The following is a 10967-nucleotide window of genomic DNA, read 5'->3' on the forward strand; positions in this document are numbered from 1 at the left end:
TTCACCCTATACATTAAGTTTGCATTTCGTTCTATTCAGCGTGGATTTTTGTTCCAATGGAGAAAATATATTCATTTGTTGAGACACGGAACGTTCCATTCAACTTGGCCATGATGAATGGAAAATTCCATATATCAAGTCATGAAAGTATTACCACCACTGCACAGGCTTATAAACACTCATTATTTGTATATTATACAACATCCTGGTAAACCTTTAATTTGAGATTAAAATATGAAGAATTAACAAAATGTACTTGAAGACTGTTCTGGCATCCAATGAGAGGGTATTTTGTACTGGCGTGTAAAAATAATGTTTTCTAACATGCAATAGTTTAAATTAGGTGCGATTAACTTGCATAGTTGATAAATGAATGTCACATGACCAAATATCCTCCAATCACATGACAAGGTTGTTTGTTATTAAAGTCTGAAAGGTCACGATAACGTAGTTACCACATCGGCGTCACATCTGAAGAAACTCCACATCTGAAGAAACACTCACAGCTGAACACAAGTTCCCTTTACTGTTACGAACATAGAACAAAGACAAAAGAGCTTTAGTCAGGAAACTTTTTATGCCACCTATTCAACAAAAGCCACTGCCAATATTTCACAATGGATATATTGAAAATTGGTTGAATAATACGGGGCCATAACCTTTCGGTGGGTTTTTTTTGTTGGGGGGGGGGGCCTGTACTTTTTCAAATATGCCAGTTAGACATTGTTTATTATCTCTGCATCAGTGTGTCCAAAAATATTTTTATTGCAGTTGTTAATAATTAAAGAGGGGCTCCAGATCAAATTTAGTTTTGTGATTAACTCAGTTTTAAATAGATTCCTCGTTATAAGAACAATAGCTATTGTGCTTTTAAGCGCGGTTAAAGATATTTATTCATTTTCTAAATGCATCATGTTTTATAAAAAAAATTAGTTTGAAAAATGAAAAAGTGACTGGAGTGGGACATGAACCAACGGACTATAGATAAATGTACCGCTGGTCTACCAACTAAGCTATCCAGCCCTCCATGATATTCCATATCTTGTTCAGGGGTGCCAGTCACAGAAGCCACACAACCTTTAACTGCCGTTGAACCAAAGATCACACCCAAGTTCACAATAAGAGGGTCACTTTAAGAGGATGCATCTTTTTATTGATGAAAATCAAGTCATAAATCATAAGGGAAACTGACTGAGTAAAAACTAGGGTTTGAGTAAAGAAGAGTTGACTGGTGCGAGACTTGAACCTATACTACCTCCGGATCAACGTGCTGCCGTACTCTACCAACTGAGCTATCCAGCTCTATGTTGGCAGTCTCCCTAGTAGTCAATATCTTCATGTTAGGGGTGCCAGTCAGAAGCCATTTAACACCCAAGCTTTTGATACAACCTGGGAAGCAGCAGAGGGGATCAGTTTTCCTTGTGGTTTATTACTTGAAGTTTATTAAAAGTGCTAAGCTTCACTTACGGACTTGGTGCTAATGGAACTCAAAAAGGAAGCTGTCCCCTTCCTGCCTCAGGCCACCTCAGATGTTTCCGAGGGCAGGGGGGTCTTCCTGGGGGCACTACTCGGGGGCTCCTCGGACTCTTCCTCAGGCTCTTCCTTGGGGCTCTTCCTGGAGGCTCTACTTGGGGCTCTTCCTGGGGCTCCTCCTTTGGGGCTCTTCCTGTGGCACAAAACAAATCAAACAAAAATGTTTCTATTTAATTATTCTCCAAGTTGGAAACCAGCAGCCAGGGGATCAGTTTTCTTTGTGGTTTATTACTTGAAGTTTGATAAAATACAAATCTTTACTTACGAACTTGCTGCTAATGGAACTCAAAAAGGAAGCTGTCCCTATCCTGCTCCAGGCCACCTAAGATGGTTCCAGGGCAGGGGGGCAGTTCCTGGGCAGTTCCTGGGGCTCTTCCTTGGGGCTCTTCCTTGGAGCTCTTCCTTGGGGCTCTTCCAGGGGCGCTTCCTTGGGGCTCTTCCTTGGGGCTCTTCCTTGGCTCTTCCTTGGGGCTCTTCCTTGGGGCTTTTCCTTGGGGCTCTTCCTTGTGGCTCTTCCTTGGGGCTCTTTCTTGGGGCTCTTCCTTGTGGCTCTTCCTTGGGGCTCTTCCTTGGGGCTCTTCCTTGGGGCTCTTCCTGTGGCACATGGGGGTATAAGTTCAACCAAAAAAAATAAACAAAAATGTTTACATTCAATTATTCTCTGAGTTAAGCACAATTTGTAAGTTTTGCCTCAAATTTTGTTATAAAAGATTATAGTGTGCATTTTCATTGTTCATTGTCCAACGTTTTCAGAGAAACAGTTTATGCAAATTTGGGAAGCAGCAGCCAGGACATCAGTTTTCCTTGCGGTTTGTTACTTGAAGTTACGAACTTGCTGCTAATGGAACTCAAAAAGGAAGCTGTCCCTATCCTGCTCCAGGCCACCTAAGATGGTTCCAGGGCAGGGGGGCAGTTCCTGGTGCACATCCTGGGGCACTTCTTGGGGCTCTTCTTGGGCTCTCCTTGTGGCTCTTCCTGGGGGCTCTTCCTGGGGGCTCTTCCTTGGGGCTCTTCTTGGGCTCTCCTTGTGGCTCTTCCTGGGGGCTCTTCCTGGGGCTCTTCCTTGGGGCTCTTTCTGTAGCACATGCGGTGTAAGTTCAACCAAAAAAACTTAAACAAAAATGTTTACATTGAATTATTCTCTGAGTTCTATGGATGGGCATTTTTATAAACACTAGAAGTCATTCATAGTTTTGGAACAAATTGCATTTTTTAGTTGAACCAGTTAACTTTCTTCAATCCTATGCAGTTAGTTAGTCAAACACCTACACATTTTCATGATTAAAACATGAACTGTGCAGCTCAGGTTTGTGGATCAAATGAACATTAATTTTTCCTTTCCATTAGTGTAGCATGACAGGTGATTGTTCATTGTAACAAGTTGCCTTTTTACAGGTCAGCAACATGGAAAAAACTGTTTCATATAGCATGTATTCGATGTAGAAAAAATTGCTGTTAGAGGTCAGAATATGTCGTGTGATGCACACACCCAGGGCAACATTATTAGAGCGTTTTCCATGCACTATGTTCCTATGATGGTGTGTGCTAGCTGATCAGTTATTAAAGTTTACAAGTTATGTCAAATTGACACAAACCTGGGGTGCATTTTGGTGGTCACAACCAATAATTGTTTTGGTCTTTGGCCAGTGGTTAATCAATGGCCAATTAAACCTGAACAGTCAATGATTACGATCGCTAAAATGCACCCATTTGTCATGCCATCCTCAGCATTCAAGATGTTTTCAAACTCCACTCATTCATCATAGAGACCTCCCTCATCAGTCAATTTCATTCACCATCTACCTCCGAGGGAGCTCTTCAGTGGGAAGACGTTGCAATCTTTGAGTCTTACCATCACAGGGAGCAATATCTGTAGGAGAAAAAGAAACATACTCGCCTTCCCAAGACAACTATTAGTAATTGCAAGGACAGAAGTACCAAATGTTACCTTATCTCTTACCAATATTGAACTCTAGAAAACAATGAAGTGTCTTGCACTAGTAAGACGAATCTGCTAAAAAAAAGGTGGACAGATGTTGCTTATCTTATTTCTTACAGAAGGTAGGCACGGTTCATGTGCCCGCAAATTGTACCTCTTAATGATTTGCTTTTTTATAAAGCTTCCCCCCAATTGTGCCATTTTCCTTGCTTGCCCTCTCTCCAAATGAAAATGTCTTGTAATACACAACTGTTTCATGTAAAGACTTGTAAGCATATCAATACTCTTTTTAGAATCAATTTGAACACCTCTTCATCTAGGAATGCTTTGCATATTATTTTATCACATGGCTAAAAAAGTTGCATTTTACTGTATTCAGTTGATCACAAAACAAAGGCAACATGGCCATATTCCAAAAAGGGTCTGTAGTCTACATTGGTTCAAATAGTTTTAAAAATAGTCACAATGACATGGCAGTAGAAGTTTCCTGAAAACAGATGACAAAAATGCATACAATCACTACACACAATCACTGTCCACTTTACGATCACCAACACACACAATCACCATCCAGTTCTACTTAATTCCAATGCCAAAAGTTTTCAGTTACAACTACTGCCATGCTAAAGCAACTATCATTGGATAAAGTCAATCCATACTAAAGATTGTTACTGCAAACTTGAACAATATTGTTAATTATAAATCTATGTGCAAGATAATAAGTTGAACATTGTACAAAGTATCATGATGTACAAACATATAAGTCGTACGTAAATAAAAAGTCTGACATATGATTTAATAAGTCATACATATCAAATAAATCATATGTATGAAAATTAATCGTATGTATGAAATAATAAATGATACGTACGAAATAATCAGTTGTACATGATACAAGATAAATTGTACACAAGACATCAACCTTGTGTACATATAATAGGTAAATCACTTATATGTACGAGAAATGACTCGTACATATAAGTTTTCATTAAAAGTGTGTAATAGTTAGACAGCAAATAGCAGCTAACTAAAGAGTCATACGTCTGAGCAGTGAGACAGACGTATGAAATAATGAACAACAAATCATCTTGCACTGTGATTTCAGAGAAACTTAAGTTTTTCAAGTTTGCAGCAATAAGTAGTTTGTAAGAATTTGCTCTACTTGTTGTCTTTAATACAGTCCCAAATGGCCACATTCACCTTTTGAAATATACTCTTTTGGTTGTAGTATAACTACTATCTGTTATCTTTTCTTAGATATTCTTATCTAAAATCACTTTTTTTTTATTTAAGAAGAGAATGATATTGATTACAAGTCTTGTGTCTAGTACCCAGTAAGGGAGCGAAAAGCTCACATTAGTGGTTCAAACCCAAAGGCAATGTAGATTTAAATGAATGAATTTGCCCTCATCGGATAAGCAAAACAAAAACGTCTACATGCTGGTGCGCACCCAACATTTACGGTAAATGTATGATATATTGGCTGGTAACCTATTTTCGCTAAGCAAGAGTTTTCCTTCGCTAAGCAAGAGTTTTCCTGTGCTAAGCAAGTTTCTGTGCTAATGCATTATGTAATTGGGCCCTGTGAAGGCACGGTTTCACAAGCACCGCTTCCTTGGGTAAGTTACATCATCGAGTGACAGGTCGTCAAAACATCTCAAGCCAAAGTGCTGTGGCAAAATAAGGTATTGGTTTACTTAAAAAACATATTCAAAAGTAAAGAAAATATGTTTTCTTTCGCTTCTATTTTACCTTCAACAGCTGAATATTACATCCTTCATAAGGCAGGTTTCACCAACATCACGTTCACAGAGCACCACCTCGTTGGAAAAATGAAATCATCTCAGTTGCAGGTCAACATCAAGTATAAAACTGCTGTAGAATAATAAAGTACTGTTAATGGGATTTTTCAATATTTTTTTCAATGGGGCAATAGATGACCCGATGCTGGTGAGAAAAAAATACATAAAGTACCGCAGGTAAAATTTTAGTACCATTTCTGCTCATCTTACCACCCCAAAAGTCCAGAAGCTGATTGTCTTGCATCCAAGAAATGAATCTGTTATGGCAGAAAACAAATCAAAATGTTAACACAATATATTTTCTTACGTCTTAAAACCTCTGATTTCCAGTACAGCTTGCATCAAGGAGATGATTTAAATCAAGATGACACTGTAAAGAGAGAGAAGTTTTACCGCTCAACAAGTAACTGAATCAAGCCTAGCCGATGTGATTTCTTTGTTTTGCAGATAAATGACGTTGATTATGTCTTATCTCCTCTGTTGGTCCAAACACAGCTGTCCAACACAAAATTTCAAATTACCTTGAATTATGCAGCTTGTTTAAATCCAGGACTTGGAGCTTCTGCGTCTGCACTAAATTTACTTTCATAGAGTTCAAGGCGACATTCTCGTTGAGCTCCAGATGCAAAGAGTCTTGAATGTTGATTATCTGTATTTATAAGTTTAGACACTCGAGGTGGATATAAGAGTCAAACATCTATGCAACAGACACTTAAAGAGGAGGAGCAACAGAGACGTCAGTTGTTGATTATTAAGACGTGCATCGAATGATGAAGAAACCGTGGGAAAAGTTGACCAATCAAACTTGTTGTCTCATCAAACTTGTTGTCCCATGGATGTTGGTGTTTGAAGTAGATGATAGATGCACCTTGGAGATGTGATTTACTGGAGATGCGATTTACTAAAGATGAGCTTCCACTGAAGGAGACATTTTTGAAGAAGAAATCAGACGTCAGTTGTTGATTTTTAAGACGTGCATCGAATGATGAAGATCTTAGATACCATGGGAAAAGTTGACCCATCAAACTTGTTGTCTCAAGTAGATGAATGATGCACCCGGAAGATGTAGTTTACTAGAGATGCGATTCACAAAAGATGAGCTTCAAGTGATGGACATTTTTGAAGAAGACATTTGGCTGATGAAGTTGAAGATGTTGGTTGTTCCGTCCTGTTAAGTAATCTGCTTTTCAGCAAAAGAGGAACTCTTTCAAAATCAGTGCTATCACCATGCACTGAAGAGTGAAACCTCTATGCAACAGACACTTAAAGAGAAGGAACGACGGATACACCAGTTGTTGATTTTTAAGACGGGCATCGAATGATGAAGAAATCGTGAGAATAGTTGACCCATCAAACTTGTTGTCTCAAGAATGTTGGTGTTTGAAGTAAATGAATGATGCAGACTGGAGATGCCATTTACTGGAGATGCGATTTACTAAAGATGAGCTTCAAGTGATGGAGCCATTTTTGAAGAAGACATTTGGCTGATGAAGTTGAAGATTTTGATTGTTCCATCCTTTTTAGTAATCTGCTTGTTAGCAAAAGAGGAACTCTTTGAAAATCAGTGCTATCGCCATGCACTGAAGAGTGAAACCTCTATGCCACAGATACTTAAAGAGGAGGAATGACGGAGACGTCAGTTGTTGATTTTTAAGACGGGCATCGAATGATGAAGACCTTATACCATGACAAAAGTTGACCCATCAAACTCGTTGTCTCAAGAATGTTGGTGTTTGAAGTAGATGAATGATGCACCTGGAAGATGTAGTTTACTAGAGATGCGATTTATAAAAGATGAGCTTCAAGTGATGGACATTTTTTAAGAAGACATTTGGCTGATGAAGTTGAAGATATTGATTGTTCCGTCCTGTTAATTAATCTGGTTTTTAGCAAAAGAGGAACTCTTTGAAAATCAGTGCTATCACCATGCACTGAAGAGTGCAACCTCTATGCAACAGACACTTAGAGAGGAGGAACGACGGAGACGTCAGTTGTTGATTTTTAAGACGAGCATCGAATGATGAAGAAATCGTGAGAATAGTTGACCCATCAAACTTGTTGTCTCTAGAATGTTGGTGTTTGAAGTAAATGAATGATGCAGACTGGAGATGCCATTTACTGGAGATGCGATTTACTTAAGATGAGCTTTAAGTGATGGAGACATTTTTGAAGAAGACATTTGGCTGATGAAGGTGAAGATTTTGATTGTTCCATCCTTTTTAGTAATCTGCTTGTTAGCAAAAGAGGAACTCTTTGAAAATCAGTGCTACAGCCACGCACTGAAGAGTGAAACCTCTATGCCACAGACACTTTGAGAGGAGGAACGACGGAGACGTCAGTTGCTGATTTTTAAGACGGGCATCGAATGATGAAGAAATCGTGAGAATAGTTGACCCATCAAACTTGTTGTCTCAAGAATGTTGGTGTTTGAAGTAGATGAATGATGCACCCTGGAAGATGTAGTTTACTAGAGATGCCATTTACAAAAGATGAGCTTCAAGTGATGGACATTTTTGAAGAAGACATTTGGCTGATGAAGTTGAAGATATTGATTGTTCCGTCCTGTTAAGTAATCTGGTTTTTAGCAAAAGAGGAACTCTTTGAAAATCAGTGCTATCACCATGCACTGAACAGTGCAACCTCTATGCAACAGACACTTAAAGAGGAGGAACGACGGAGACGTCAGTTGTTGATTTTTAAGACGAGCATCGAATGATGAAGAAATCGTGAGAATAGTTGACCCATCAAACTTGTTGTCTCTAGAATGTTGGTGTTTGAAGTAATGAATGATGCAGACTGGAGATGCCATTTACTGGAGATGCGATTTACTAAAGATGAGCTTTAAGTGATGGAGACATTTTTGAAGAAGACATTTGGCTGATGAAGGTGAAGATTTTGATTGTTCCATCCTTTTTAGTAATCTGCTTGTTAGCAAAAGAGGAACTCTTTGAAAATCAGTGCTATCACCATGCACTGAAGAGTGAAACCTCTATGCAACAGACACTTAAAGAGGAGGAACGACGGAGACGTCAGTTGTTGATCTTGAAGACGGGCATCGAATGATGAAGAAATCGTGAGAATAGTTGACCCATCAAACTTGTTGTCTCAAGAATGTTGGTGTTTGAAGTAGATGAATGATGCAGACTGGAGATGCCATTTACTGGAGATGCGATTTACTAAAGATGAGCTTCAAGTGATGGAGACATTTTTGAAGAAGACATTTGGCTGATGAAGTTGAAGATTTTGATTGTTCCATCCTTTTTAGTAATCTGCTTTTCAGCAAAAGAGGAACTCTTTGAAAATCAGTGCTATCACCATGCACTGAAGAGTGAAACCTCTATGCAACAGACTCTTAAAGAGAAGGAACGACGGAGACGCCAGTTGTTGATTTTTAAGACGGGCATCAAATGATGAAGAAATCGTGAGAATAGTTGACCCATCAAACTTGTTGTCTCAAGAATGTTGGTGTTTGAAGTAAATGAATGATGCAGACTGGAGATGCCATTTACTGGAGATGCGATTTACTAAAGATGAGCTTCAAGTGATGGAGCCATTTTTGAAGAAGACATTTGGCTGATGAAGTTGAAGATTTTGATTGTTCCATCCTTTTTAGTAATCTGCTTGTTAGCAAAAGAGGAACTCTTTGAAAATCAGTGCTATCGCCATGCACTGAAGAGTGAAACCTCTATGCCACAGATACTTAAAGAGGAGGAACGACGGAGACGTCAGTTGTTGATTTTTAAGACGGGCATCGAATGATGAAGACCTTATACCATGGGAAAAGTTGACCCATCAAACTCGTTGTCTCAAGAATGTTGGTGTTTGAAGTAGATGAATGATGCACCTGGAAGATGTAGTTTACTAGAGATGCGATTTATAAAAGATGAGCTTCAAGTGATGGACATTTTTGAAGAAGACATTTGGCTGATGAAGTTGAAGATATTGATTGTTCCGTCCTGTTAAGTAATCTGGTTTTTAGCAAAAGAGGAATTCTTTGAAAATCAGTGCTATCACCATGCACTGAACAGTGCAACCTCTATGCAACAGACACTTAAAGAGGAGGAACGACGGAGACGTCAGTTGTTGATTTTTAAGACGAGCATCGAATGATGAAGAAATCGTGAGAATAGTTGACCCATCAAACTTGTTGTCTCTAGAATGTTGGTGTTTGAAGTAAATGAATGATGCAGACTGGAGATGCCATTTACTGGAGATGCGATTTACTAAAGATGAGCTTTAAGTGATGGAGACATTTTTGAAGAAGACATTTGGCTGATGAAGGTGAAGATTTTGATTGTTCCATCCTTTTTAGTAATCTGCTTGTTAGCAAAAGAGGAACTCTCTGAAAATCAGTGCTATCACCATGCACTGAAGAGTGAAACCTCTATGCAACAGACACTTAAAGAGGAGGAACGACGGAGACGTCAGTTGTTGATCTTGAAGACGGGCATCGAATGATGAAGAAATCGTGAGAATAGTTGACCCATCAAACTTGTTGTCTCAAGAATGTTGGTGTTTGAAGTAAATGAATGATGCAAACTGGAGATGCCATTTGCTGGAGATGCGATTTACTAAAGATGAGCTTCAAGTGATGGAGACATTTTTGAAGAAGACATTTGGCTGATGAAGTTGAAGATTTTGATTGTTCCATCCTTTTAAGTAATCTGCTTGTTAGCAAAAGAGGAACTCTTTGAAAATCAGTGCTATCGCCATGCACTGAAGAGTGAAACCTCTATGCCACAGATACTTAAAGAGGAGGAACGACGGAGACGTCAGTTGTTGATTTTTAAGACGGGCATCGAATGATGAAGAAATCGTGAGAATAGTTGACCCATCAAACTTGTTGTCTCTAGAATGTTGGTGTTTGAAGTAAATGAATGATGCAGACTGGAGATGCCATTTACTGGAGATGCGATTTACTAAAGATGAGCTTTAAGTGATGGAGAAATTTTTGAAGAAGACATTTGGCTGATGAAGCTGAAGATATTGATTGTTCCGTCCTGTTAAGTAATCTGCTTGTTAGCAAAAGAGGAACTCTTTGAAAATCAGTGCTACAGCCACGCACTGAAGAGTGAAACCTCTATGCCACAGACACTTTGAGAGGAGGAACGACGGAGACGTCAGTTGCTGATTTTTAAGACGGGCATCGAATGATGAAGAAATCGTGAGAATAGTTGACCCATCAAACTTGTTGTCTCAAGAATGTTGGTGTTTGAAGTAGATGAATGATGCACCCAGAAGATGTAGTTTACTAGAGATGCCATTTACAAAAGATGAGCTTCAAGTGATGGACATTTTTGAACAAGACATTTGGCTGATGAAGTTGAAGATATTGATTGTTTTGCCTGTTAAGTAATCTGGTTTTTAGCAAAAGAGGAACTCTTTGAAAATCAGTACTATCAACATGCACTGAAGAGTGAAACCTCTATGCAACAGACACTTAAAGAGGAGGAACGACGGAGACGTCAGTTGTTGATTTTTAAGACGGGCATCGAATGATGAAGAAATCGTGAGAATAGTTGACCCATCAAACTTGTTGTCTCAAGAATGTTGGTGTTTGAAGTAGATGAATGATGCACCCGGAAGATGTAGTTTACTAGAGATGCGATTTACAAAAGATGAGCTTCAAGTGATGGACATTTTTGAACAAGGCATTTGGCTGATGAAGTTGAAGATATTGATTGTTCCATTCT

The 10967-nt window shown here is 39.0% G+C and overlaps 1 protein-coding gene across 1 annotated transcript; it reads right to left on the reverse strand.

Annotated features, from left to right (window-relative positions):
- Window positions 1-1515: 1515 nt before the first annotated feature.
- On the reverse strand, window positions 1516-2619 carry LOC117295819 (pollen-specific leucine-rich repeat extensin-like protein 1). Its single transcript, XM_033778624.1, has 3 exons — window positions 2459-2619; window positions 1819-2127; window positions 1516-1666 (listed from the first exon to the last, which is right to left on the reverse strand). The coding sequence occupies exons 1-3, from the start codon at window positions 2617-2619 to the stop codon at window positions 1516-1518; spliced, it is 621 nt and encodes a 206-aa protein (XP_033634515.1).
- Window positions 2620-10967: the final 8348 nt, after the last annotated feature.

Source organism: Asterias rubens, chromosome 1 (genome assembly GCF_902459465.1).
Source record: "Asterias rubens chromosome 1, eAstRub1.3, whole genome shotgun sequence".
Classification (NCBI taxonomy): domain Eukaryota; kingdom Metazoa; phylum Echinodermata; class Asteroidea; order Forcipulatida; family Asteriidae; genus Asterias; species Asterias rubens.